General features: G+C 59.8%; 1 protein-coding gene across 3 annotated transcripts; it reads left to right on the top strand.

Annotated features, from left to right (window-relative positions):
* Positions 1-202: 202 nt before the first annotated feature.
* On the top strand, positions 203-26,567 carry PLXNB1 (plexin B1). Of its 3 annotated transcripts, XM_012771148.3 has the most exons (38): positions 206-423; positions 4,189-4,241; positions 4,808-5,920; positions 6,686-6,868; positions 7,172-7,300; positions 7,426-7,526; positions 7,822-7,954; positions 8,219-8,375; positions 8,597-8,705; positions 8,780-8,888; positions 9,256-9,936; positions 10,142-10,264; positions 10,457-10,579; positions 10,940-11,033; positions 11,123-11,295; positions 11,425-11,576; positions 14,097-14,202; positions 14,386-14,522; positions 14,809-14,985; positions 15,213-15,372; positions 15,565-15,807; positions 16,493-16,669; positions 16,754-16,902; positions 17,430-17,530; positions 17,623-17,840; positions 17,947-18,125; positions 18,257-18,323; positions 18,544-18,690; positions 19,499-19,667; positions 19,935-20,038; positions 20,117-20,201; positions 20,419-20,591; positions 20,775-20,935; positions 21,025-21,172; positions 23,262-23,326; positions 23,454-23,529; positions 24,580-24,654; positions 25,842-26,567. In XM_012771148.3, exons 3-38 carry the CDS (start codon positions 4,814-4,816, stop codon positions 25,944-25,946), a joined length of 6,396 nt encoding a protein of 2,131 aa, XP_012626602.2. In that variant the 5' UTR covers positions 206-423; positions 4,189-4,241; positions 4,808-4,813; the 3' UTR covers positions 25,947-26,567. The 3 variants fall into 3 exon arrangements, with proteins under 3 accessions (XP_075863470.1, XP_012626602.2, XP_075863471.1); XM_076007355.1 differs by lacking the exon at positions 25,842-26,567 and having other exon boundaries at positions 203-423; positions 23,454-24,641; XM_076007356.1 differs by lacking the exons at positions 206-423; positions 25,842-26,567 and adding an exon at positions 470-1,056 and having other exon boundaries at positions 23,454-24,641.
* Positions 26,568-27,962: the final 1,395 nt, after the last annotated feature.

The following is a 27,962-nucleotide window of genomic DNA, read 5'->3' as shown; positions in this document are numbered from 1 at the left end:
GGCTACCGCCGCTGTGCAGCCTGCCCCTCCCCCACGCGGGAGGGGTCGAGCCCCCCGCCCTAGGCAAACGCGGAGCCCGCGGGGCTGGAATGCGGGGTCCCGGGCGGCTCGGGGCCGCGTGCCCGGCTCTCCCGGCTGCTTCCGGCCTGGCCCGGGCGGCGGGCGGGGGGAGGGCGGCCCGGCGGGCGAGGGGGGAAGGAGCGGAGCCGGCCCGGCCGACGCGGCTTTGTCTCCTTTGTTCCCGGCGGTGGCAGCGCCGCGGCGGGAGGGGCGGGCGGCGGGCGCAGTTTTCCGCCCCTCGGTCTCCGGGTAACAGCTGCGGCTCCGCCAGACCCACCTCTGCGGGGGGAGGCCGCGCGCAGATCCTGCGGCCGGAGCGGCCGGCGCCCGCCTCGGCGCGCACGTCCCGCGGGCCGGCCGGTGGTGAGTGCAGGGCTCGGGCCGGGCGGCGGGCACCCAGGCTCCGAAGTGGGGTCGCCCGAGGCCTCGACCCGCCGGGCAGGGGCAGCCCGGGCGAGTGGTGGGCGGCTTCGGTCCTCAGAGTTGGGAGCACACTTCTCCGCGCGAAGGGAAACTCCGGCGGCTCCGCCTGTAACGCGATTGGGAGACTGAGGAGGTGGAGCTGCTCCTCCGCGCCCCCTCCTCGCCACCGCCGCCGGGGACCGGCCAGCCCCTTCCCCGCCCTTCCAGGGCCACTGGTGGGGTCCTCGCCGCGCGGGCCGGGGGTAGGGAGGAGGGTCGAGGCTGCCCCTCAGTAGGAACAGTCCTTCCTGGTTGTGCCTGGTGGGATTGACAAAGGCAGACCTCTAGCCTCTGACACCCAGGGAGGGACCCTCCTGTCCATACACCAACACTTTCGCTGGGTGATTGATGAGCGCCTTGGGTCATCGCAGGTGCTTGGTAAATGGTGGAGCTCCCCGCCCCGCCTGAACACGCAGAAAACGGCGGGCAGCGCGCACTACTGCACTGTCAATGAGTAACTCACCTCTTTGGTGGACTCTGGAGTATCAGGAGTGGGGAGAGGGAAGGCCAGGTTCCCACTAACCACCAGACAAGGTAAATGTGAGTTGTATAGCCCCTCTGCAGGTAGGAAAGGGCCAAGTTAGTGAGCCCCTTTGGTTGGTGAGGACAGTTCCAGGGACATCTTGAAAGTGCTTACTCTTTGCAGACAGAAGTTAGTCAGTCTTGATTCCTGCTGAAGAGGTTCAGAGAAAGGTGGGCCCAGAAGAGACCGCCAGGCAGGCCTGGGCACAGGCAGAGTTAGGCTTTGGCTGTGAGCCTGGACAGGGCCTGAGATGTGGGGAGTGTGCAAGATTGGCCGTGGAAGTTGGGGATGTGAGGCCTGGTTCCAAATCAGCCTTTTCAGTCTGCTCTGGCCTGGTCCTTAATAAAAGTGAGGCCAACAGCTTGCCCTTTGAGAGGGACATAAGCTTGGAGAGGGACATAAGCCCTGTATCTCCCCTAGTGGCTGAGTTTCTTTGGCTGTGAAATGGGGGTTCATTCATCATGCAGGGAGCACCTGCTCTGTGCTAACATCTGTGTAAGTTGCCGAGGCCTCCGAATCATACTCCTTGCCTTCCAGTAGCTTCAAGTCTAGAGTGGGATGGTGAAACAGGGAGAAAGGTGGTCTTGGTTGGTGCCACTAGTGCCAGGAACACACTATATCACATTTACTGGTCAGAGCATTCCTGCATCCCATTCTACAAATGGGAAACCTGAGGCTCAGAGAACCCCAGGCAGAGCTGCCATACACCCCTCGGTGGTGGCTGGATATGTCCATTCCATCCACCATACAGAGTGGCCTCCTTAGGAGCCTGGGGGGGGGGGAACAGGGGGCTCCCCAGGGAGATGGTGGTTCAGCGTAGGAGTTAATGGGATAGAGAGGGAGTGGGCATTCCAGGCAGTGTGAAGAGCCGGTGGCAGCTGGAGGAGTGAAACGGCCTGCAGTTCATGCCAGCAGGAACGAAGGGCACGTGTGGGGGAGCACTGGCATGGGTCGGGTGGGAGAGGTGTAGACTGGAGGGGTTAGGCCTTTATCCCTCGGGCTCTGGGGTGCCCCAGAGTCTCTGGGGTGGAGGAGATATACCCTAATTCTGCTTATGGATGATCCTATGAGGTTTGATGGGTGCTAGGTTGGAGGGGCTGAGGGCTGCTCTGTGGCGGAGGTTAAGTTAAATGTGTGCCCAAAACAGAGGAGAGCAGGTCACTGCCCTTCTTCCTTTCCTCCTGCCCTTACTCAGGGCATGCGGGAAGGGGAAGGAGTGCCAGGCCTGGTTTCAGGGGAGGACTGCCACTGAAGAAGCCAGACAGCTTTCCCTGTCAGGGGCTGGGTCAGCCTCTGACCTCGTATGTGGTCTGGCCAGGGGCTGTTCTGATCCCGCCCATCTCTTCCTTGAGGCCCCTCAGTCCAGTTGTGATTTCACATTTGGGGAGTGGTTTTATTGCTGCCCCTTGAGAGCTGGAGATCCTTGGCAGGCAGTAGGCTTTGAGCAAATATTTGTAAGCAAATGAAGTAGTGATTGTTGGTCTAACTGTGGGACCCTATGCCCAAGGCACATCCCTGGCATGAGGTGGCAGGAGGAGGGAGCAGTAGCCAAATGCAGGAGGTGGCTTCTGCCTATCCTTAGGCGGGCCCTGTCTTCCCAGAGCAAGAAACTTTCTTTCCTTGTCCCTTGGAAACTAGGTGGGGGCTCCTGGGCAGCCTGGCCTTGCCACAGTCCTGAGATTCTGGCCGGGTTCGAGACTTTCCCTGCTGCCCCCTCCCCCTCACCCCCTTGGGTGGCAAACAGAGGCAGCCTTGTTCCTGCTCCCATAGAGCTGCCCTGTTCTCTGCACACTAAAAATGGAAACCCCCAAGCTATTTTGGGAGCAGTGCCCAGCCAGGCTGTGGCCAGGGCCCCCCTGCTCCCACCAGGCTGTGGCCACAGTGTCCCTGCTCCTACTAGGCTGCAGAACCCTCCTTTGAGCCTTGCCCCCCTCCTTTGAGCAGCCCAGCCCTGCTCACTTTGGGGCAGCCTCAGGAGTACCCTCCTCAGGCCTGTGCCGGGATGAGCCGACTTGGGCTGAGAGAAGCCTGTGCTTGGGACGTTCTGCACAGACAGCCCGGCTGCTGGGTGGTGGGAGGGGCTGGGCAACGTGGCCTGGGCACAGGCAAGGAGAGGAAGTGTCTCCCAGTCTGGGATGCATGGTTTGTCCCAACACTTCACCAACTTTGGTGCTCCTGGCTGGGGACCACTGAGGGCTGGGGAAGGTAGTGTTGCCATGGCTTCTCGGTTCTGGGACTCAGGAGCCTCAGCTGGGGCCCGGGGAGGGGTCTGTGAGGAGAGCAGGCACCCAAGTCTGGGAGGTCCTTTGGATGCATGTGGGGATGGGAGGCACAGCCAGGCATGGTGACTTCCTCTAGAACACTACCCTCTGCCCCCTTATCCCTCATCCTAGGCACTGGCACTACTCCGGCTGGCAGGAGAGGAAATAGCAAGGAATGGCCTGGCTTCTTCAGCTCTTTAGGAATTAGGGCTCGAACTAGGAAGTTTGTGTGTCTGTGGCGTCTGTGGTGGGTGGAGGTGACATGCCTGTGCTGAGTGTGTTTCTGTGTGTGTGGGGTTGTCTCTATATGGATGTATCTTTATTCGGCATCTGAACGTGGGGGTGTGTCTGTTTCTGTGTGTGTTCACTCTGCTGTGTGTACAGACTATGTCTGTATGCATCTGTGTGTGTGTTTGAGTGCCGTGTGGGGGGTGTGCGTGCAGGTGGGTGGTATGTGAGCAAGTGTGTATCTGCCAACGTGCTGGTGGTCGTTTGAGCTAGGACAGCTCCTGGCCTGTGTGGAAGTAGTATACCTGTGTGCCCTGACAGGGTAGAATTTGGGCAGAAAGAGGGACCCCAGAGGGAGAGGGCCATGCTGGTGGCCTGTGGGCCCTGCTGGCCATGGGGCTCCCTCCCAGCTGACCTTTCCCAGGCCCCTCGGGTGCTTGGCTCTGCTGCCCTCCCCCTCCTCGTGTGGGCTCCGAGGAGGCGTGCTCTGTGGAATGTGTTTGGTGGCGGAGGGCCAGGCTAGGCCCAGTTCCACCAGCAGGCAGGGCAGTGGGGAGGGGGCACTTTCGTGTCGCCTCCCTGGTGGGGAGCTTAGGGCTCCCACATGCCTGCAGACCAGCTCCCAGCTTGACACTTTGCTTTCCCCCTGGCTAGGTGACTCCCACACAGGTCATGCTGTTATCTGCTGATCCAGCCAGCCCTGCCAGGTGAGCCTGACCTCACACCTAGGCATCTAGGAGCACCTCTCCGAGGTGCAGCCCAGCCTTTCAGGCCCCACCCCTCCCAGCTAGAACCTCCCTCTTCTCTCAGGTCCATTGGCTCTGTGGTTATTACCCTTCTGGATTCCTGGCCTAAAAGGCCCTGAACCCAGTTCTTATCTTGCTCTAACATTCTGGTGGCCCATGAGACCCCACCCTCCCTCTTCCTTTTGCCTGGGAAGCTGACATCCCTGCAGAGGGCCCTCTCCCTCCCTGGGGTCTGGGCCCCTCCTTCCCATCACCTGCTCTCCAGCCCCTTCCAGGCCGTCGCCCTCTGATCCTTGTGGTAGTCTGGGGCAGTGCAGGGGGCAGGGGTGGAGTAGGTCTCCCAAGAGAATGGGCAGTGTTGAAGTTTCCAGGAGAAGTGTCTTCTGTTTCTGACCCCTGGCTGGTGTGTGGTCCTGGGATCCTCCTCTGCTCACCCCTTGGGTTAGGAGGGGCATCTTGTCCCTCATCAGTGGCTCCAGGGTGCTCTGGTGTCCATGTGAGCCCCACTCGACTTCTCTCCCTACCAGGTGACCATGCCTGCCCTTGGCCCAGCTCTTCTCCAGGCACTCTGGGCCGGGTGGGTCCTCACCCTCCAGCCCCCTCCACCAGCTGCTTTTACTCCCAATGGCACGCATCTGCAGCACCTGGCAAGGGACCCCACCTCAGGCACCCTCTACCTAGGGGCCACCAACTTCCTGTTCCAGCTGAGTGCTGGGCTGCAGCTGGAGGCCACAGTGTCCACTGGCCCTGTGCTAGACAGCAGGGACTGCCTGCCACCCGTGATGCCTGATGAGTGCCCCCAGGCTCAGCCAACCAACAACCTGAACCAGCTGCTCCTGGTGAGCCCGGGGGCCCTGGTGGTGTGCGGGAGTGTGCACCAGGGTGTCTGTGAGCAGCGGCGCCTGGGGCAGCTTGGGCAGCTACTGCTGAGACCAGAGCGGCCTGGGGATACCCAGTATGTGGCTGCCAACGACCCTGCTGTCAGCACAGTGGGGCTGGTAGCCCAGGGCTTGGCAGGGGAGCCCCTCCTGTTCGTGGGGCGAGGATATACCAGCAGAGGTGTGGGGGGTGGCATCCCACCCATCACTACCCGGGCCCTGCAGCCGCCGGACCCCCAAGCCGCCTTCTCCTATGAGGAGACAGCCAAGCTGGCGGTGGGCCGCCTCTCTGAGTACAGCCACCACTTCGTGAGTGCCTTTGCACGCGGGGCCAGTGCCTACTTCCTGTTCATGCGGCGGGACCTGCAGGCTCAGTCTAGAGCCTTCCGTGCCTATGTGTCTCGAGTGTGCCTCCGGGACCAGCACTACTATTCCTACGTGGAGTTGCCTCTGGCCTGCCAGGGTGGCCGCTACGGGCTGATGCAGGCTGCAGCTGTGGCCACGTCCAGGGAGGTGGCCCATGGGGAGGTGCTCTTTGCAGCCTTCTCCTCAGCTGCTCCCCCCACCGTGGGCCGGCCCCCATCAGCAGCTGCTGGGGCATCTGGAGCCTCTGCCCTCTGTGCCTTCCCCCTGGACGAGGTGGACCGGCTTGCTAATCGCACACGAGATGCCTGCTACACCCAGGAGGGCCGCGCTGAGGACGGGACTGAGATGGCTTACATTGAGTATGATGTCAATTCCGACTGTGCACAGCTCCCAGTGGTGAGTGCCAGCACTGCCCCAGCCTTTTCCCTTCTCTGAGGCCACTGCTCAGGGAGTCTGAAGGGAAGCTGGTGGTGGCGTGGGATGATCAGGTTGATAGATATTAAGTGCTTTCTTTTTGCCTGGGGCGATAAAAGGGACCTTAGCACAGGTGTGGCATTCGCGTAGCAGAGAGTAGTACAGGGATTGGATTGGATCAGGGTGCTGAAGGGGTGGCACTTGTTTTTGTGTAGGTGGACTGAGAGGGTATTTGGGGTTCTCAGGCAGGGGCAAGGACCCAGAATGTGGAGATGAGACCTGTTGTTTTAGGTTCTTGAGTAAGAGAGGAAGGTGAGGTTGGGACTTGATTGGCTCTAGCCTCAGGCCAGATAAAAAGGGAAGAGGCACACGTGGGGACAGAGCCATTGCGAGGCGGGAGAGGGCCCAGGTGAGTGGACTCGGAGGTGAAGATGCAAGCTGTGGTCCAGGAGCCAGCTGACCACACAAACTGGAGGAAGCAGTTCCCAGGCCAGGGATGGGACAAGGTGGGGCCACAGGCAGAGGTAGGGACCAGAATGGGGCAGGAAGCCAGTGGATACTGTCCAACGTGGCTGGAGAGTAGTGTACTGCGGCAGGACTGAGGATGTGGCTGTGGAGATGGTGTCCAGGGAGGGGTGTCAGGTAGGGTGGGTAGAGAGACTAGGGGTGGGATGAGGCTGTCCAGGGAGGATGGGGCGGGGGAGGTTACCCAGGGAGGGCCTTACTGATGCTTCTTGCTGCCTGCAGGACACCCTGGATGCTTATCCCTGCGGCTCAGACCACACACCCAGCCCCATGGCCAGCCGGGTCCCCCTGGAAGCCACGCCAGTTCTGGAGTGGCCAGGGGTTCAGCTAACAGCTGTGGCAGTCACCATGGAGGATGGACACACCATTGCTTTCCTGGGTGATAGTCAAGGGCAACTTCACAGGGTGAGCCCACAGGAAGTACCGGGCCCTCCCCATGGTCTGGAGCGGACAGGCTGCTGGGGAACCAGCCTGGATGGAGCTATCCCTGTGACCCCTGGGGTTGAGAGAGATAACCTGCACTCCTCTTCCCAGGACTGGGTAGTATTTACCTGTGACTTCCCTCTAATCTCTGGGCTGGTTGGTGTGACCTCTGACTGGTCAGAAGGAAATTTTGTTTGCAGATTGCTTCAGTGGTGGGGGGTAGGAGAGGGCACAGGGCCTGTGGCTGTGTACTTGGATCCCAGACCCTGTGATCTCTGATCCCAGGTCTACTTGGGCCCAGGGAGCGATGGCCACCCATACTCCACACAGAGCATCCAGCAGGGGTCTGCAGTGAGCAGAGACCTCACCTTTGATGGGACCTTTGAGCACCTGTATGTCATGACCCAGAGCACAGTGAGTGCCAGGCATGAGCCAGGGCATGGCTGCTGGGAGGGGCCCCTAGGCAGGGCCGTGGACCCATTTGTGGGTGAGCCACTGGTGTTTCAATTACTAGTCTCACATCCTTTTTGCTGTCACAGCTTCTGAAGGTTCCTGTGGCCTCCTGTGCTCAGCACCTAGACTGTGTGTCTTGCCTTGCTCTCAGGGACCCGTACTGTGGGTGGTGTGTGCTCCTTGGCAGGTTGGTGCTCCACTGACCCTTGACTCCTCCCAACCCCATCCTCATGCTGTCAGTGTTCCTGCATAATTGTCCTATCCAGGATTCCTGATCTCAGCCCCTGATTCCCAGATCCTACGATCTCCCACCCCCATATTCTACCCTGGGCATCAGTGGCCTGCCAGGGCAGACAGAGGAACCTGGTGCCATGATCCACTCTAGGGCCCTGCCCAGGTCCTCAGGATTATAGGTGTCCCTACCCTATGAACTCTCAGTGGCCCGTGAAGGTCACAGATAGACGCTGGTCATTCTTGCTCAGGTGCAGTCGCCACTCGGAGTGCTCGAGGGGCCAGGGCCCAGAGCAGTGGCTGTGGAGCTTCCAGCCTGAGCTGGGCTGTCTGCAAGTGACAGCCATGAGTCCTGCCAACATCAGCCGAGAGGAGAGGAGGGAGGTGAATGACCAGATCGGTGGGCCCCTGGTGGGGAGGGTTCTAGGGATCAAGGTTGTCAGGTACACCAAACACCACGTGGTCTTGCACAAGTCACTTCTCCTAGAACCTCAGTTTCTTCATCTGTTACTAACTCAGACCAGAGGGTATTTGTGAAGACTTGGGGGCTGGTGGCTGCTGGTGCCTGCCCACATTGGTGCCCCACAAATGTGAGTCCTAGCCTGCTGTCCAATGGTCTTGACAGTGTATTCTGGGCTTTCTTGGCAGGTTTTCTTATCGGTGCCAGACCTGCCACCCCTATGGCCAGGGGAGTCATACTCCTGCCACTTTGGGGAATATCAGAGTCTTGCCCTGCTGACTGGTTCTGGTGTGATGTGCCCCTCCCCAGACCCTGGTGAAGCCCCAGTGCTGCAGAGAGGAGCCGGTGGGTGAGAGAGGGGTCAGCCCTGGGACTTGGGAGCCCTGCCCTCTCCCAGGGATGTGGTTGGGGCGATGTGTGAACCCAGGCAAGAGCTGGTCCCCAACTGCCCAAAGTTTCCATTCTGTGCTTGGGTTCTCCTCCCCATTCGGCATCTCAGGATGTGGGCTCTGGGTCTGAGCGCACCTCGCCATTGCTCAGCCCCGGCCCTCTCTCCCCCTTTGCAGACCACGTCTCTGTGACTGTGGAGCTCAGGTTTGGCACCGTCGTGATCGCCCAAGCGTCCCTCTCTTTCTATGACTGTGTGGCAGTCACTGCGCTCCGCCCATCTGCACAGTGAGTGCCTCACCCTTCCCCCAGCCCTGGGCTCCCCCATGGTGAGCCGTGCCCCATGGCTGTACTCTGTGCAGGTGCCAGGCCTGTGTGAGCAGCCGCTGGGGGTGTAACTGGTGTGTCTGGCAGCACCTGTGCACGCACAAGGCCTCGTGTGACGCCGGGCCGATGGTGGTGAGCCAGCAGGTAAGCATACCTCTGGGCCGGGCCACATGGGGTGGGGGGGGGTTGGGGTTCCCAGTGTGAGGGTTTTCCTGATGGCTGGGGGTCTGTGTGTGACAGACTCGCTGGCGAACGGCTGCTGATACGTCCTGCCTGTTTCGGGAGAGGACTTTTATAGCTGAGAGGCAGGGGAAGTGTGGCCTTCGTGCCCTTCCTCAGCACAGACACCCCTGGATCCTGCACCCCTTCTCCTTTTGAGAATTAATGGGCTGTTTTTGTTTCTCTTTTCCTTGGTCTCCTTTCCTCTTAACATGCCCTTTGCCTGCCTGCCTCCTGCTCCTGCGCCTGCCTGCTGAGTGGCCCTTCCCGTCTTTCCCTGCCTCCCCCTCAGAGCCCGCTTCTTTCCCTAGCCCCTCCTGCAAGAGATGCACCCACCCCCTTCCCACCCAGAGCCCCCAAAGTCCCAGTCACCCCTGCTCCTGACACCCTTCCTGTGGCACCTGGGGCTCCCTCCATAGCCATAACCTCAGACTTCCTACCTGGGGCCAGGCCTTCCCCTCTCAGCCCCTGGGGGCCGTGGGCAGGTCCCGGCCCCAGGCCTTCCCCCGCCTCCACAGAGTCACCTCTCCATGAGAAGCCCTCCCCCCCCAGCTCCCCCAACAGACCTGGAACCACTGTCCCCGCTCCCGCTGACTTCGGACCCACGGCCACATCTGAGGACCTCTCAGCCGCTCCCCCATCACCCTCAGATGCAGCAGCAGTGCCCCCCGCAGACCCTGGCCCTGAGGCCTTTCCCTCTGTGGTACCCCTGGACCAGCCCCCTGGCACTGCTCCAGCTACCCCTTTCCCAGGGGCCACGGGCTCCACGAAGCCCGCTCTGGACTGGCTCATAAGAGAAGGCGGCGAGCTGCCCGAGGCGGACGAGTGGACAGGGGGTGACGCGCCCACCTTCTCCACTTCCACCCTCCTCTCAGGTGATGGAGACTCAGCAGAGCACGAGGGCCCGCCCGCCCCCCTCATCCTCCTGTCCAGCCTCGACTACCAGTATGACACCCCCGGGCTCTGGGAGCTGGTGAGGCCCAGCCCAGGAAGGAGGCCTCGGGAGGGGATGTGGGGAGACGCAGCCCCCTGCCTGCCTTGCGATTCTGCACTGGGGGATGGAGGGGCAGGGTGGGGCCTGCAGCCCTGCACCAGCCTTGCCCCTGGAATCTGGCAAGGCAAAGGGCTGTGGTGGGCAGGGTGGGCTCCATAGGCTACCTTGCTCTTGGTGCGTGCAGGAAGAGGTGAATTGGGGGGCAAGCTCCTGCCCTTGTGTGGAGAGCGTTCAGGGTTCCACGCTGATGCCTGTCCACGTGGAGCGGGAAGTCCGGCTGCTAGGCAGGAATCTGCACCTTTTCCAGGTGGGTGTGTCCTGCCTGCTGCTGTCCTTGCAGCCTTCTTGGCTGTTGACAAACTATACACAAGCCCTGGGGCCGGGAATAGGGCATGGCCCCAGGGCTCAACCGCAATCCAGAGGCTGTGCCGGGGGACCTATGGGACTCTCTGGGACCAGCTTCTAAAGCTGCCCCAACAGCTGTGTCCTCTGTCCCCAGGACGGCCCAGGAGACAATGAGTGTGTGATGGAGCTGGAGGGCCTCGAGGTGGTGGTTGGGGCCCGGGTTGAGTGTGAGCCACCTCCAGATACCCAGTGCCACGTCATATGCCAGCAGCATCAGGTGCAGACCATGAGTACCTGGGTGGGCAAGGGTGCCCTGGCCACAGGCTGGCTGTCAGCCTGAGTTGGGTGTACCACATTTGTCCAAGCGATTTTGGGTACCCCATCTCTGACCTCTGACTGTGTGCCCCCGGAGTCCCTGTGTCCCAGTTCTGACATCTAACTTGAGAGCCCATGGGGTCCCTATACTCCACTTCTGCCTTTAACCTCCAACCTTGTGGCCCCATGGGGTCCCTGTACTCCAACTTTGGCTTCTGCCCCTGTGTTCCTGTAACGAGTCATTTTGGTCCTTTCCTTGACCACCACCTCCCCAGGCCTGATGCTTCCCCACACAGGCTCTGACCCACTCTCGTTTCTCCAGCTTAGCTATGGGGCTCTGCAGCCAGAGCTCCACGTAGGGCTGTTTCTGCGTCGGGCCGGCCGTCTGCGTGTGGACAGTGCTGAGGGGCTGCATGGTGAGCTCGCTGGGGGCCGTGGGGCTGGCTGGTGGTGGCAGGGCTACCTCTCCAGGCCTGCCTCTTACATGTGTCTCCGCCACCCCCAGTGGTACTGTATGACTGTTCTGTGGGACACGGGGACTGCAGCCGCTGCCAGACCGCCATGCCCCAATATGGCTGCGTGTGGTGTGAGGAGGAGCATCCACGTTGCGTGGCCCAGGAGGCCTGTGTCAAGGCTGAGGCTGTGGCCACCCAGTGCCCTGCGCCCCTCATCCACTCGGTGTGTCTAAACGCTGGCCTGTCTCTTCCTCACTGTTGCCCTGGGAGGGGAGAATGTGGGGCCCAAAGGTGGGAAACTGGAGCTACCTCTCTAGGTGCATGGAGGTGAGCGGTCCTTGTCCTGGAGCAGGTGGAGCCACTGACTGGACCTATAGACGGAGGCACTCGAGTCACCATCAGGGGTTCCAACCTGGGCCAACACGTGCAGGATGTGCTGGACACGGTCAGGGTGGCTGGAGTGTCCTGTGCTGTGGACGCCCAGGAATATGAGGTCTCCAGCAGGTGAGCTGGGCCCATCAGGAGCAGGGCACACCTCAGGGGACACCATGGCTGGCTCTCCTGCCCAGGGCATCCCACCCACCACTTGTCTGCCCTGCCTTCTCCTTCTTTCCTTGATTCTGGTCACAATGTCTCAGTGCTGGGGTTGCCGTTAGGCCCGGAGCACCCACCCTAGCTTCCTGCTCAGACCTGCAGGTTCCTGGTGTGGCTGTTGGGGGATCATTCCTGGGCCTCTCTGGGGCAGGGTCACTGCCCAGAGCTGACTGGTGGCTCTGCTTCCAGGCTCTGCCTAGGTGTTCTTATCTGGCTTTCTGAGTGACTGTGGATATAGTCATGGCAGCAGGGGCCTCAGATCCCAGACAGCAGTGTTCAGGAGCTGCCCTTATCACCAGCTGACCCTTCTTCCCCCAGCTTTGCCCTGGGTCACTGGGCTCCTCAGGAAGGTAGACTTGTGGCACACTTGCTGAGGGCCAGGCCCCTCTGTCCCAGTCTCTGGGGATCCCTTTTACCTTCTTGGTGCTCATGGCTCACTGAGATTCTGGGTCATGGTAACCTGGCCAGCAGTTGCAGGGTCCCAACGATGCATGAACGGGACATTCCCAAAAAAGTATCAAGCAGCAGAGCCCAATCCTGGCTCAGTGTCAGGGTAACCCAGAGAGCCTGTCCAAAATCAGCACAGAACAGATCCTCACTGTACCCTCAGAGATCTGGGTGCAGGGGGCTTGTGGTGGGTGGGCCCTGCAGTCTATATTTGAAGCAAAGAACTACTTTGCTAAAGCACAGTTTTCCCCGAATGTGTTATAACTGAGAACTAAAGTGAGTGTCTAGGCTGGGCGCCGTGGCTCACGCCTGTAATCCTAGCACTCTGGGAGGCTGAGGCAGGCAGGTTGCCCAAGGTCAGGAGTTCGAAACCAGCCTGAGCAAGAGCGAGACCCTGTCTCTACTATAAATAGAAAGAAATTAATTGCCCAACTAATATATATAGAAAAAATTAGCCGGGCATGGTGGTGCATGCCTGTAGTCCCAGCTATTCGGGAGGCTGAGGCGGGAGGATTGCCTGAGCCCAGGAGTTTGAGGTTGCTGTGAGCTAGGCTGATGCCATGGCACTCACTCTAGCCTGGGCAACAAAGCGAGACTCTGTCTTAAAAAATAAAAAATAAAGTGACTGTCTAGACAGTTAATGATTCCATAACCATGAGAATACAGTAACTTATAACATGATTTTTTTTTTTTTTTTTTTGAGACAGAGTCTCACTTTGTTGCCCAGGCTAGAGTGAGTGCCATGGCGTCAGCCTAGCTCACAGCAACCTCAAACTCCTGGGCTCAAGCGATCCTCCTGCCTCAGCCTCCCGAGTAGCTGGGACTACAGGCATGCGCCACCATGCCTGGCTAATTTTTTCTATATATATTAGTTGGCCAATTAATTTCTTTCTATTTATAGTAGAGACGGGGTCTCGCTCTTGCTCAGGCTGGTTTCGAACACCTGACCTTGAGCAATCCACCCACCTCGGCCTCCCAGAGAGCTAGGATTACAGGCGTGAGCCACCGTGCCGGGCCTAACATGATTTCTTATGAAGAGATTAAAATATATTCTGGGCCAGGCATGGTGGCTCACTCCTATAATCCTAGCACTCTGGGAGGGCAAGACGGGAGGATCACTCAAGGTCAGGAGTTCAAGACCAATCTGAGCAAGAGCGAGACCCTGTCTCTACTAAAAGTAGAAAGAAATTAGCTGGGCAACAAAAAATATATAGAAAAATTAGCCGGGCATGGTGGCACATGCCTGTAGTCTCAGCTACTCGGGAGGCTGAGGCAAAAGGATTTCTTAAGGCCAGTTGCTGTGAGCTAGGCTGATGCCACGGCACCAGAGCAAGACTCTGTCTCAAAATATATATATCTATTCTGGATGGAACCTCCCCTGAGTAGTTCACACATCACTTGTTCTGTTTTCCTGGAGTGTGTACAGTGACCGTGACAATGTCACAGGGTCAAGCCACCGTAGGCTTAACATTCTGGAAACTGATTTGCTTGAGCTTCTGCTTTCTGGCTAAGAACCAGCATTTTCTTAGACTGTTCACTATCCCTTCACTTCTATTCTCCAGATCTGACTAGAGGCTTTCAGGGACTTTTTTCATGAAGAAATCAAGTTTCTACCACTTAGAGTGTGGGCACTGTGCACGTGGTCATGGTGGAGGGCTCAGGCGGCTGGCAGGGCCGCTCTCTGGCTCAGCAGCTCACCCCCACAGCCAGCCTTACAGGGCTCCTTTGTAAATTTATGAGATAAATTCCTCCTTGTTGGGGGCCTCTGGGGTTGAACTTGAATTGTTGAAACCACAAGTATTCTCAGATGCCAGGGCCGCCTGGTGTGCCATAAGGAAGTCCCTCCAAAGTGGGGGAGGGTCTCTATCCATCCTGTGGGGAGGGGAAGACCACCTGTCAGTGGGGCAGGGAGAGGGGCCACCAGGTCTGTTTGAGGGGCCCTTGGCGCAACCTGGCACCCCTTAGCCTGTCTTATGCCCACAGCCTCGTGTGCGTTACCGGGGCCAGTGGGGAGGAGGTGGCTGGCGCTGTGGCGGTGGAGGTCCTGGGAAGAGGACGCGGCATCTCAGAGCACGACTTTGCCTATCAGGTGCCTGACTGCTGAGCCACCCCCAGCTGCCAGTGGGCCACCCCCTCTGGTGGCTGCTCTCAGCCCATCTCGTTTTGCCTTTGCGGGCTCCCCACCCCAGGCCATCTTGTGTATCTCAGCTCTCTCTCTATGGGATCCTTCTGGCCTGATGCTTGTCTGTCTCTCTTTATTCTTCTCCCGTAGGACCCGAAGGTGCATTCCATCTTTCCGGCCCGTGGCCCCAGAGCTGGGGGCACCCGCCTCACCCTGCGTGGTTCCAAGCTCCTGACTGGGCGGCTGGAGGACATCCGAGTGGTGGTTGGAGACCAGCCTTGTCACTTGTGAGGGCCACTTCCTCATCCTACAACAATCCATGCACTCCAGGGAGAAGACAGAGGGGCTGGGGTGCTGGGGAGAGCAGAGAGCGGGGACGGCCGAGTCTGCTCCTTCAGAAAGTAGCCAGGCCCTCCCTTAGCAGGGCTGCTGTGGTCGTGCCCCTCCAGGGCCACCTATTGGAGACTGCAGTCAGCACCCAAGGGAAGGGAGCTTGAGTGGGTCCCAGTTTCCTTTGCCCTTGCTCCTCTGGCCCAGCCTGGCCAGCCATCCACTCCCACCTCCTCTCCCCAGGCTGCCGGAGCCGCAGCCTGAGCAGCTGCAGTGTGAGACGAGCCCATACCCTGCGCCCACCATGTGCCCTGTGGCTGTGTGGTTTGGGGGCACTGAGCGGAGGCTTCAGCATGGCCAGTTCAAGTACACGTCAGATCCCAACGTCACCTCTGCTGGCCCTACCAAGAGCTTCCTCAGGTGCTGAACCAAGGGCGTGGCTGCATGGCGTGTGGCAGGGAGATCTTCGCAGCTGCACTGTGTTGGGGGCTTGCAGGGCTTTCTGTGGGGACTGAGAATCCCATGGTGCTGGTAGGGACAAGGGGTCATGTGGTTTGGGGCTGGGCTGAGCTAACCTAGCTGGGACTGGGCTGTGCCTTAGATCCTGGATCACCTAAGCTGTGAGTGGCTCATGGGCTGTGTTTCAGTGGAGGACGTGAGATATGGGTCCGTGGCCAGAATCTGGATGTGGTGCAGATGCCAAGAATCCGAGTGACCGTGGCCTCAGGAGTGCAGCAGCCCAGCCGGGGGCTTGGACGGAGGCGCCGAGTGGTCCCGGAGACAGCGTGTTCCCCTGGAGCCCTCTGTGTCAGTCATTCCGTAGGACATTCTTGGGCATTCCTTGCCTGCACTGGGCTAGCCATCACTCTCCCCTCGCCCCCCACCACACCCTGGGGACAGCCCTGGGTGGCTGGTACCAAAGGAGGCCCTTCGCGTCTTTGTGCGGCCCCCTTCCCACATGGCCCCTCGGTTAACCCTCCTTTGTCTTCCGTCACCCAGTTTGAGGAGCCATGCCATGTGAACTCTTCCCAGCTCATCCTGTGCCGCACACCTGCCCTCCCGGGCCCACTCAAGGACCCTTGGGTCCGGGTGGAATTTATCCTTGACAACCTGGTCTTCAACTTTGCAACACTGAACCCCACACCCTTCTCCTATGAGGCTGACCCCACCCTTCAGCCCCTCAACCCCGAGGACCCCACCGTGCCGTTCCGGCACAAGCCTGGGAGTGTGTTCTCCGTGGAGGTACTGCTCCTACTTGGACATGGCTGGGTCTAAGACCCTGCTCTCTGCTGGGCAGTGTCACTATGTGTGGTGGAGAGGCCAGGACAGCCAGGCAGGGCCAGTGGACAGGCATAGCTCCTCATCCTCGCTGTGGTGAGGGCAGAGGGGCTGGTGGGGGAGTGCCCAGTCTAGCACCTGGCAGAGGTTTGGGTCTGACTGCTTAGCTGGTGGCCCGGGTCTTGACACACTCCATGGCAGGTTCCTGAATGACAGTGTGTAAATGGGTGGTGTGGTGTGAGGTAGGCGCCCGGGCTGATCCCCAGTTGGCAGCCTGGCTCACTTGGACACAAACCAGGCACACGTTCTGGACATATGCAGGGGGTGTAGGCGGGCACTCAGGCCATAGCTCAATCCACCATCACCCATCTGGCGGGCCATCAGCTAGAGTAGGGGCTCTGGCTTTGTTAGTTGACTGGGCAGGATTTGGGGACAGCTTTATGTTCTTTATATTTTTGGCTCTGGAGAAGAAAGATAGGGATGGGTCGTGGGAAACAGGTAGAAGGACGCCACCGTGACTGTCGGCCCCACGTGCTGGGGAAGAGGTGCCGAGCTCTTGAGGGGGGTGTTTTAGGACCATCCTCCCCACATTTGGGGGTTAGGACCTGAGGAAGGGTTCTGGGTGACTGTTAGCGATCCCTTGTTCCAGGGGGAGAACCTGGACCTTGCAATGTCCAAGGAGGAGGTGGTGGCCATGATAGGGGATGGCCCCTGTGTGGTGAAGACGCTGACACGGCATCACCTGTACTGCGAGCCCCCTGTGGAGCAGCCCCTGCCACGGCACCATGCCCTCCGGGAGGCACCCGATGCTTTGCCTGAGTTCACGGTCAGTGGGCAGGCCCGGGCGGGCTGGGCTGGGCTGGGCACCAGGCATGTGCTGAGCCCTGGCTCACAAGCGGCTCCCACACAGGTACAGATGGGGAACCTGTGCTTCTCCCTGGGTCACGTGCAGTATGATGGCGAGGGCCCCGTGGCTTTTCCTGTGGCAGCCCAGGTGGGCTTGGGGGTGGGCACCTCTCTTCTGGCTCTGGGTGTCATCGTCATTGTCCTCATGTACAGGTGGGTGCAGCCAGATGTGGCTGGGCTGGGGCAGGTCGTGGGGTCCGGCTGGACTGGGAAGGGACAGACTGCACCAGGGGTCAACAAACACTTTCTGTGCAGGGCCAGAGAGTAAATATTTTAGGCTTTGCAGGCCAGGTAGTCTCTGTTGCAGCTACTCAATTCTTCCATTGTGGCACAAAGGCAGCCATGGCAGTGCGTAAACACAAGTGTGGCTGTGTTCTAACCAGTCTCTGCTTACAAAGATAGGTTGTGGAGCAGATTTGGCCTGGTCATAGTTTGCTGATCCCTGGCCTGGGCTGTGCTGGGCTGGACAGGGCGTGGGTGGGTGGGTGGGTGTGACTTGCTTGGTAGCAGGCAGGCTGAATCTCTCTGGGCTAGGCCTTGGCTTGGCTGGGCATGGACAGTCAGACCGTGTGGACAAGGCCAGGTGTGCCTGCGGCTGGGTCAGGTAGGCCTGGGCCAGTGCGACCCAGCAAGGGCTTTGGCCTCATGCGGCTTTCCCTCCTGACGTCGGAGCTGAGCAGGAGGAAGAGCAAGCAGGCCCTGAGGGACTACAAGAAGGTCCAGATCCAGCTGGAGAATCTGGAGAGCAGTGTGCGGGACCGCTGCAAGAAGGAGTTCACAGGTGAGTCCACAAGAACACCCTTCAGGGCTCTGCCCAATCCCACTCCCATCATCAGGGGTTGGCACCCAAACCTGCCCTCTTTTGCTCAACAGACCTCATGACCGAGATGACCGATCTCACCAGTGACCTTCTGGGCAGTGGAATCCCCTTCCTTGACTACAAGGTGTATGCTGAGAGGGTCTTCTTCCCTGGGCACCGGGAGTCACCTTTGCACAGGGACTTGGGTGTGCCTGAGAGCAGACGGCCCACCGTGGAGCAAGGGCTGGGGCAGCTGTCCAACCTGCTCAACAGCAAGCTCTTCCTCACCAAGGTGCCTGGACCCTCCTTACCTGGTCTTGCCCATGACTGCGCTCTCCTGGCCATGGTTTCTGAGTCTGCCCCTCCCTCCCCACCCCTTCCCTTCTCCCTGGCTGCAGTTCATCCACACGCTGGAGAGTCAGCGGACCTTCTCGGCTCGGGACCGTGCCTATGTGGCGTCTCTGCTCACCGTGGCACTGCACGGGAAGCTTGAGTACTTCACCGACATCCTCCGCACCCTGCTCAGTGACCTGGTGGCCCAGTACGTGGCCAAGAACCCCAAGCTGATGCTGCGCAGGTCTGTGGCTGTCCGGGCTTGGCGAGCTGTGGACAGTTGGAGCGGGCGCAGGGCCTTGGGTCTAGGGGTCTGTGGAATAGAGCCCCACGGCCCCACCTGCTAACTCTGCCTCTCCATCCCTGTCGTCCCAGGACAGAGACTGTGGTGGAGAAGCTGCTCACCAACTGGATGTCCATCTGCCTCTACACCTTCGTGAGGGTGAGGGAGGCAGAGGTGCCTGGGGCTCCCGTCCAGGCAGGGTCAGGCCCACCAAGCCTCGGCCCCCACACAGCTTGCACGTTCGTGTTGGAGCAGAGACTCCTGCTCGCTTTTCCTCAGTTACCTTAATCGTGTGTCCTGTCCCCTTCCCCAGCATGTGTCATGTCCCATGTACCTCTGCCACCCCGTCTGGGGGTCCTAACTGCCTGCATTCCCCCAGGACTCAGTAGGGGAGCCTCTGTACATGCTCTTCCGAGGGATTAAGCATCAAGTGGACAAGGGACCAGTGGACAGTGTGACGGGCAAAGCCAAATACACCCTGAACGACAACCGCCTCCTCAGAGAGGACGTGGAGTACCGTCCCCTGGTGAGGGTGTGCGTGTGTGTGGTCTGCAGTATCGTGCTGATGAGGGCCGGGGCAGGAGGGAGTGCAGGGGTGTGGAGCTGGGGCACCAGCCTCTGGTGTCGGAGTGTGGACAGAGTCCGCCTGACCTCTGGCTGGGTGCTGGAGAGAGCGCTTTGCACCGGCTCAGCAGGATAGAGGTTTGGGCCAGACCTCGAGGATAGGCCCTGGATGTGTACCCAGGCTTGGGATAGGACCAGGGTAGGCACAACCAGCGCCTGGGAGGAGCCAGCCCTGCCCCGGGCCCTGGGCCTGAGCTGTGCCAAGGCTTGACCTTGTCTGCCTGACCACGCCCCCAGGGGTGCGGCCTTGCCCACAAAGCCAGAACCACCCTGGCAAACAGGGCGAACACTTTTCAGGGTTTGCTTCCCCCAGTTCCGCATGAGGACTCCTTTGGGGAGATCTCACTCAGGCTCTGCTGAACCTGCTCTTGCCAGGAGGGGTGGGGTACTCGCTCGTGCAGCCTTGCCTCCGGCACTTCGGCCTGGCCAGCTCAGCCAGGCACCGGGGATCCGAGTGAGGAGAGATTGGTGCTCACCTGTTCTGCCATCTTCCCTGTAGATGTTTACAAGTGCACCACGCTAGGTCCTGGGGTCACCAGGGAGGAAGCTGCTGTCCCCGGGGGGGGAGGGGGGCAGGTAGGTGAAGAGACAAGAATTAGGGACTGCTTGGTGCTTGGGGGTCAGAGGCAGTGGCTGTCTCATGGGTTGTCCCTGCCCTTGGTCATCCTGAATATACATGAACCCTGATGGCTCCCACATGTCCTGTGTAGACTTTGAATGCGCTGTTGGCTATGGGGCCTGGGGCGGGAGAGGCCCAGGGCGTGCCTGTGAAGGTCCTGGACTGTGACACCATCTCCCAAGCCAAGGAGAAGATGTTGGACCAGCTTTATAAAGGAGTGCCTCTTGCCCAGCGGCCAGACTCTCGCACCCTGGACGTTGGTGAGGGCATGGAGAGCCCTTGGGGACCTGAGCCAGTGTTGGGCCTGGGCTGCTCTGGGACTGGCTCTGTAGGGACAGCTTATCACTCAGGGTGGGTAGGGTGTTGGGAGTCACCCCCTGGTGAGGGGTCCCTGCTCCTGGTCTCTGGAGAGATTGAGTAGGGCTGCCCCCGATGGAGGGGCCCGTGTCCCTGTGGAGGAAGACATGGGCTCCACTGTGGGAAGGGTGTCTTGGAAGCCCTGGACGAGTCCTACCTTGCCCTTGCAGAGTGGCGTTCTGGGGTGGCTGGGCACCTCATCCTGTCTGACGAGGACGTCACTTCTGAGGTCCAGGGTCTGTGGAGGCGCCTGAACACCCTGCAGCATTACAAGGTGGGAGGGGTGAAGGTTGGAGGAGGGGTGTGGGTTGGGAAGGGGGCTGGCGGAGAGATCACCAGCTGCGGTCAGCAGGTCCCAGATGGAGCAACTGTGGCCCTCGTCCCCTGCCTCACCAAGCACATTCTGCGGGAAAACCAGGATTATGTCCCTGGAGAGCGTGAGTACTGGCTCCCATCACGGTCCTCTGCCCTTGCTATGCCCAGTCCTGGGTAGTGGGGAAGGGCCTCTGGGCTCCGGGGCAGGCTTGTTCCTGTTGCCCTTCTGCCCAGAGAAGCCCTCAACCAGGTGCCCCCACTCCGGGGAAAGTTGGCAGGACCCAGGGGCCTGGGGAGGTGGCAACTGGTGAGGGGTATCAGTGTGGGCTTTTGGCACAGGGACCCCAATGCTGGAGGATGTAGATGAGGGGGGCATCCGGCCCTGGCACCTGGTGAAGCCAAGTGAGGAGCCAGAGCCGCCCAGACCTCGGAGGGGCAGCCTTCGGGGCGGGGAGCGTGAGCGAGCCAAGGCCATCCCCGAGATCTACCTGACGCGCCTGCTGTCCATGAAGGTGGGGCAGCCAGGGCTGGGCAGGGCCGGGGGCAGGGAGAGGACAGGCAGTGGGGTCTGGCTGTGGGGAGAGTGGACGCTCGTGGGATTGGGGTGGTGTGGGGCTCGCAGGCGTAGTGCCAGGAGGTGTCTGAGGCTGGGCTGATGCTGAGGTCCCCTTGCCGCTCCCCCCACCTTCCCACAGGGCACCCTGCAGAAGTTTGTGGACGACCTGTTCCAGGTGATTCTCAGCACCAGCCGCCCGGTGCCACTCGCTGTTAAATACTTCTTTGACCTGCTGGACGAGCAGGCCCAGCAGCATGGCATCTCCGACCAGGACACCATCCACATCTGGAAGACCAACAGGTGGGGCAGGGCCTCTGGGCCCTCGAGGTGTGTGGGGGCCCCTCCTGCCTCCCCAGCACACTCATTGGCCACGTCTGCCCCTCCCGCAGCTTGCCGCTGAGGTTCTGGATCAATATAATAAAAAACCCTCAGTTTGTGTTCGACGTGCAGACGTCTGATAACATGGACGCGGTGCTCCTTGTCATCGCGCAGACCTTCATGGATGCCTGCACCCTGGCCGACCACAAGCTGGGCCGGGTGAGCGGGTCGGGCAGGCGTGGGGGCTCGAGTGGGGATGGGACGGTGTGGGCTGGGGGTGGACAGTGCTGGGCACGCCCAGATTCCAGGCTTTCCTGAGATTTTCAAGGAAGAGGGTTAGGGAGACCTCTGACATCCTTAAGCCAGGCCTTGTCCCAGGGGCTCCCTAGAGGGTGGCAATGCCTCAGTCTTAAGGGATGAGCAAGGGTAGGGGGCATCGTGTGCCAATTCACAGGGTAAGACATGGGCAGCAAGCACAGCCTGGTGTGGCTAGGGCACGGGTCCTCAAACTATAGCCCGCAGGCCACATGCGGCCCGCCGAGGACATTTATCCCGCCCGCCAGGTGTTTTTGCCACTGCTGCCTGTCCTGCTTAGCAGCCGACTCGTCCTGGGCCCACAGCGCGCATGTGTGGAATGTGCGCCGTACTCTCCAACGGCCCTCCAATGGTCTGAGGGACTGTGAACTGGCCCCCTGTTTAAAAAGTTTGAGGAACCCTAGACTAGGGCATAGAAGCTGGCAGGGTGTGGCAGTAGGCCAGGGCCACTGGTCAGGGCTCACTCTGAGGGCAACAGGGGGCCCCAGAAGGCCTGGGAATGGAGCCGTGGTGTGGTTAGTCCTGAGAGTTCCGTGAGCATCCTAGCAATTGTGCAGTGGGAGGACTGGAGCGTGGGAGTCCAGAGAGGACAAGCTAGTGGCCAGATTCAAGCTGGGCAAGAGGGTGCTGGGCAGGCAGAGCTGTAGTTTGGATGTGGGGGGATAAGGAAGAAGGAGCGGTCACATAGGATCGCTGGGCCTCTGGCTGTGGAGAGCTCAGACTTGGAGGACATGAGCCTGGTGTGTGTGAGGCCACCAGGTGGTTTCCAGGTGGAGATGTGGACTCTCCAATCCCAGAGCCTGGTGGATTTGGTTCCTTAGGGTGATGCGGGTGTCTGCCTGCCAGTGCGGCAGTGCAGAGTGTGCAGGGGAGTGCCAGGTTTGAGGGGTGTGCTGAGCAGCAGGGAGCTGGGAGGCACGGAGGAGAAATGGAACGAGCTGTCTGGTGGCACAGTGATCTGGGGTGTGTTGTCATGGTAGTGACAGCCAAGAGTCCCATGACATGCAGGGTCCCCAGTGTGTCGGGCAGGGACCTCGTGTGGCTCTGCTTTGCCTGGACCCTTGGGCCACAGATGTCTTTTGACCTCTTCAGAGAGGTATCTCTAGGCCTCTGAAGAAGCAAAATGGGAAGTTGCACCCTGCAGCATTTGCGCATGCTCTCATCATTCTGCCTGCAATGAGCTGAGAACGACAGGGCCACACCAGGTCCCACGTGGCTGCCTCTGGGGCTGGGTGCTATGTCATGGCTGAGTTTTTTGCCAGACCTTTCCGGTGCCTCCCCTTCCTGGCAGAACAGCAAATGGTTCCTGGGTGGCTCAGGAATAGTCCGAACCAGGAATGAATGCCACGGGCCCTCCACGGAGCGCTGATGAGAAGGCACGCGTCCTGACCCTGCCCACGTGGGGCAGCACTGCCTCACGGTCTTTCCCGCCTTCCCCGCAGCTTCAGCAGGAGGCAGAGGCCCTGAGAATAGAAGTGTGCTGCCCAGAGCCCACGGCTGCTGGGAATTGCCTCTGGGTGTGTTAAGTGACTTGAGAGACCTGCTTCAAATCCCAGCTCAGCCACTCAGCAGTGAGGTCGTCTGTGGCAATTTACATAATTTTCTAGGTCCCAGTTTATGGATTTTTAAAATGATTACATGGAGAATAGACACCATGCTTCCCGCCCTATGTGCGGGCGCCCTGCTAAATCCAGATGGAGACATGTGGAGCTGAGAAGTGACCTCGGGGTTATCCGGGAGTTAGCTCGACCAGGGTTAGCTCGGTCGACATCAGAGACTGGCTGTTGGTGGAGGGTGGGGAGCGGAGGAGGCTCCTGCAGAAGGAAGTGGGCTAGGGCGACCAGCCGGCCTGGTTTGCAGGACTGAGGGGCTTCCCGGGATGTTGAACTTTTAGTTTTAAAACTGAAGCAGTGCTGGGAAACCCAGGATAGTCGATCACCTTAACAGGGGCTCTCATCCTTTCTTCTTTCACTGCCCTCCTGCTGGCACCCAGGACTCCCCCATCAACAAACTTCTGTATGCTCGGGATATTCCCCGTTACAAACGGATGGTGGAAAGGTACTGGAGGGGCCTGGGTGGGTGGAGATTCGGGGGTATGTGCAGCTGAGGCCGGGGGTGGGCCTGGAGCGGGGGTGGGGGAAGTGGTTGTTTGCCCAGCAGCTGCCGCACCCTGGCTCTCTGGCAGGTACTATGCAGACATCAGACAGACCGTCCCGGCCAGTGACCAAGAAATGAACTCTGTCCTGGCCGAGCTGTCCCGGGTAAGGCCTCCCTCTGCTTGGGTTGGGCACAAGCCTCCTGACACCACGGCCGTGCCGCGTCACACTGCTCCTTTGCAGGGAAGCCCTTGGGACCTCAGCAGCCCTGTGAGCTGGTTGGGGCAGGACACAAACCTTCATTATAAGAGCAGAATGTTCCAGGTGCCACTACAAAAGGCCAGGGCTCCCAACATCTCATCACAGAGCAAGCAGGGGTCTTGTCCTGACAGCTGCCACCTAACCTGACTCAGCCAGGTGCCTGGTGCCTGCAGCCCTTGCTGTGATCTGTGGATCATAGATCTGGGATTTGGCCCCAGGCCTGCCTGGCTCTGCCTGCACACGTCTTCCCACTGCTCTGCCTTCCTTGGTGGTATAGACATGCCACACCTACTCCTGGTACAGCCCCTAAACAAAGCTCTGGGGAATTTATAAGTAATGTTTCTGAAATGATGATGATGGTTGGTGACAACCGCATTACAATACAGCTACCATTTTAGGGTGTTGGTGTGTGTGCAGCCCTTCGTGGGACACTTTGATTATCTCGTTTGATCCCCAGAAGAGCTCTACAAGTTAGATGAGATGACTTCATTGTCCCGATGAGGAAGTTGAGGTTCAGAGATGTCCCCAGGGAGGGGCTTGAGAGTGACTTCAGGAAATACTGGAGTTAGACCAGAGCAGAGTCATGCTGGCCTTGCAGCCTGCAAGCAGCGTCTGTCACACTTGCCTCTGTAATTGTCTGGAATGGCAGAGGGCCGGGGCCAGAGCCTCCGAGGCACAAGACAGGCAGGGCCCCAGCAGAAACCCCAGGCCTTGCTGAAACTGCAGACCAGGCTCTCTTCCTACCACAGAGGCTCTCTGGCCCTATCCTGCCCTAGCTTGGTACGCCTCGCCCGCCCGGGGTCTCAGGTTTGCGAGGGGCTCTGCTTCCCACTGCAGGGCTTATCCTTTCCTCCACCTCAGGCCCCTCCTTCCGTCCCTCTTCCCTGGGGTCCTGGGCTGCTCCATGCTGGCGGCACCCCTCATCTCTCACCCCTCATTTGGCCTTCTCCCTAGAACTACTCTGGAGACCTTGGGGCGCGAGTGGCCCTGCATGAGCTCTACAAGTACATCAACAAGTACTACGACCAGGTGGGCAGGCCCTGGGCCCTGACTGGGTGGCCAACCTTGAGACTCCCTGGAGGTTGAGGGGATGGATCTGAGAGGGGGTCTGGCCCTGCGACTCAGGGTGTGGGGGCTCTCAGGTCTCCCCCAGGTACAGTGTGAGGCGGGCTTGGACCCTTTGGGGTTCAGGAAGTGTTCTTCAGGCATGTCCCCGGCATTGGCTGTGCTCCTCCATGTCTCTCACTCCCTGTCCCCACTCCTCTGTGGGCTCCCAGGCGTGACGCTGGCGGTTGGGGGCTGGGAGCTCTGCCAGGGCCTGGAGGTGGTGTGCGGGATGTGCTGGGAGGGACACAGCTGCCCCCTGTGCCCGGCCATGCACCCACTCAGTCCCTGCCGGAGTCTGATGCTGACAGTGTGTTGCACGTGGCCACCTCTGCAGGCGCAGGCCTGGCCTGGCTGTGTGAGCCACCAGAGAGGACTTGCGGGCATAGGACCAGGGTGGGTAAGGGGACAGTGGAACTGGTGAGGGGGCTTTCTGGGGATCCCTGGTCTGGGCCTGAAGATGTGAGCGCCCACCAGCCAGCCTGTTGAGTGCCTGATGGAATTGTCTACCCAGATGTTTGTGTGGCACCAGCGACGTGGCCAGTGCTGTTCAGAGATAAGGAACCCGCCTCATGGCCAGCCTTCCTCAGCATGGTGTGGGCCACCGTGTGGGGGAGGTGGGAGTTCGCAGTCACGTCCCCTCCTGGAGACATGGGGGGCGATGGCTGTTCTCCCCCAGTCCACTGCCCTCTCGGTTTCCACCCCTTCCCCGAGTGGCAGCCCTGTTTGTAGTTATGGAATTGCTCGTGTTTGATCAATATTTGTCTCTCCGTCCACATTCGTCTGGTCCTTATTGGGTCCCTGTCCTTGCCTGGTACCTGGCTTATGGGAACTCAGGAAGTGCTGTTGTGCTAGGTGGGCTTCTGAGGGGCTCAGTACTGAGTGAAGTGCTTCATTCCCCACCTTAATGCTCCTTAAAACCCCAGGGTGCTTTTGCTCTTAGTATCCCTCCCGCCGTGGCCCTGAGGTCGCAGGAAGTAAGCGAAGCAATTTGCTGGGTTTCTTGGGCTCCTACCCCAGTTGTGCTGCAGCAGCTCAGGAGGCCTGTTGCAGTCGGCAGTAAACGTGTAAGCCAAGGCAGTCTCCCCTGATGGTGCTGGTCTCTGTTCCAGATCATCACGGCCCTCGAGGAGGACGGCACGGCCCAGAAGATGCAGCTGGGCTATCGGCTCCAGCAGATCGCAGCTGCTGTGGAAAACAAGGTCACGGATCTATAGGGACCCGGGAGCCCTGGCCTGCTGTTGCCTCAGCCCTGCCTGGGCAGCCCTGGAACCTCGAGGGAGAGACCACCTTCTTAGATGCCTGTAGTGACTGACAAGCAGAGTTAGTAGAAGGTGACTCCCAGTCTCCTGGTGGCTCTGGCCTCAGCCCTGCTGGACTCAATGCAGGCCTGGGGCCCTAAGGCTCGTGGGGTAGTACCCAGCCAGCCCGCTGAGCCGAGTGACCCTGTGCGCCACTTCCTGCATGACACCAGTCTGCAGGGAGTTAGGGACTAAGGGCTTCCAGAGAGTGGCCGGAAGGGTCCCCAGGCCCATGGGGAGACTGTACTGTTCCTCAGTACGGGCCTTTGTCCCACTGGGATTCCGAGAGGAAGGAGCGCCCACGCTTCCTGCCCTCCTCCGTCATCCCTGACCTCAGTTTAGCTGCCTCTGGCCTTGTTGCTGCTGCCATGTCCTAGGTCCAAGAGATGAAGGCCTCTCTGAGGCCACTGCAGACAGACCCCTCAGCAGGGCTGGCTGCCTCAGGGCTACCCCTGTGGGGAGGACATCTGCTGCTGGGGGCCTTGGGGAGAGTGGTGGCACCACTGACCCAGCTCTTCATTAAAGGATAACACACTGCCTGGAGTCTGATGTGTGGGCCTGGCCCAGCCCCTCCCTGAGTATGAGGGTGGCAGCTGTGCCTGGCAGGCACCAGGGGGAGGTGGCATCTGCACCCCAGGAGAGTCTCATGGTCCCCATAGACTCGTGCTCCCAGACTGCAGGACTGGCTGGGGTCTCCTTAGCTCCTGGGCAGGGTCTACTGGGGTCAGAGCTTCCGTGAAGGAAGTGAGAACCATGTCTGGGGCAGGGTTGAAGGAGGCCTGTGCCCCAAGGCAGAGGGGTCTACAGTCTCTTCAAGGGGACCTGCCTTATCTGCAGTTTGGGTATTCTCACTTCTCTGTCCACGTTCCATTTGTCTTGAAAGGAACCAGGAAAGGACGGCATCATTACAGGCAACTCTGGGCAGAGTAGATCATGAGGACCCTTTTCCCTGGTCCTGTTTCTGGGCTTCTGGCTTCTCTGTTGCCTTCCAAGTCAAGGCATCTTAGTCCTAAACTGCCTGTGCCTGCATGAAGGCCACCTGGTGTGGTTTCTCCTGGTTGGCAGCTGGAGGTGAGCTCTGCGCTGCCTCAGCAGGAGGCAAGCCCCCCACCCACCCGGGGAAGAAACGGGAGCAGGGCCCTTCAGCCCTGAGGTCTTCAGAAGGCTCACTCCCCTGGCGCTGTGCTCACTGCCATAACCCTGTGACCCCAGCCTCCCTTGCCCTCTGGCACTGAGGCCCCGTCTACCTCTTGGAGGTCTTTAATGAGGATTTGAAGAGATGGAGACTGATGAGATTCTAGGAGGAGTCCTCTTCCCTGCTTCTTTTTGGCCCTAAATAAAGCCGTCTACAAAGTCCTTGTCCCTAACACAGCAGGAGCCATGTTGGTCTTGTCCATGCCAGGGGTGGTTGCAGCTGCTGTTCTCCGCGGGGCTCTAACATCCCTCCTCCCCCATTTCTGCACACTGGGGGGGGGGGTCACAGAGACAGATGAGCAGTCAGGCACCATCTTTTGAGAGCAAGTCCTTCCAGTGGGTGCTCCGGCCAGACTTTCACAGCTACTCAGAACGGTTCTGACTCTCCCCAGTTGCCACTCTGGCCAAAGCATGGAATTGATCCCCGGGGTGACAATCTCAGGGTGCAGGGCCGATGGTAACTCAGAGGTGGGCTTCAAGCAGGCACAGAGGGAGGCAGCCTTGGTCCACACCACAGGGACCTGGGCAGAGTCGTGCCTCTGTTCCTGGCCCAGGCCTCTGCAGGTTTTAGGAGGCCCATAGCCGGGCAGGGGAGGCTCTTGGGGGAGCAAGGCCGTGTGCCGGCATGCCTGGGCACGCACACATGGGAGGGGTAAGTACTGAACATGCTCTGAGTCATCCACTTTCATGGCTCAGCCCTCACACGACATTGTTGTAATACAAGATACAAAGAAGAAA

Source organism: Microcebus murinus, chromosome 1, assembly GCF_040939455.1.
Source record: "Microcebus murinus isolate Inina chromosome 1, M.murinus_Inina_mat1.0, whole genome shotgun sequence".
Lineage (NCBI taxonomy): Eukaryota > Metazoa > Chordata > Mammalia > Primates > Cheirogaleidae > Microcebus > Microcebus murinus.
The sequence above is the reverse complement of the archived record's forward strand: the minus strand, read 5'-3'. Positions and strand labels throughout refer to the sequence as shown.

Coding starts and splice junctions, on each gene's coding strand:
- PLXNB1 (XM_076007355.1), top strand. CDS start 4,814: ATGCCTGCCCTTGGCCCAGCTCTTCTCCAGGCACTCTGGGCCGGGTGG. Junction 8,376..8,596: donor AGTGCTGCAGAGAGGAGCCG/GTGGGTGAGAGA, acceptor CCCCCTTTGCAG/ACCACGTCTCTGTGACTGTG. Junction 23,327..23,453: donor TACAAACGGATGGTGGAAAG/GTACTGGAGGGG, acceptor GCTCTCTGGCAG/GTACTATGCAGACATCAGAC.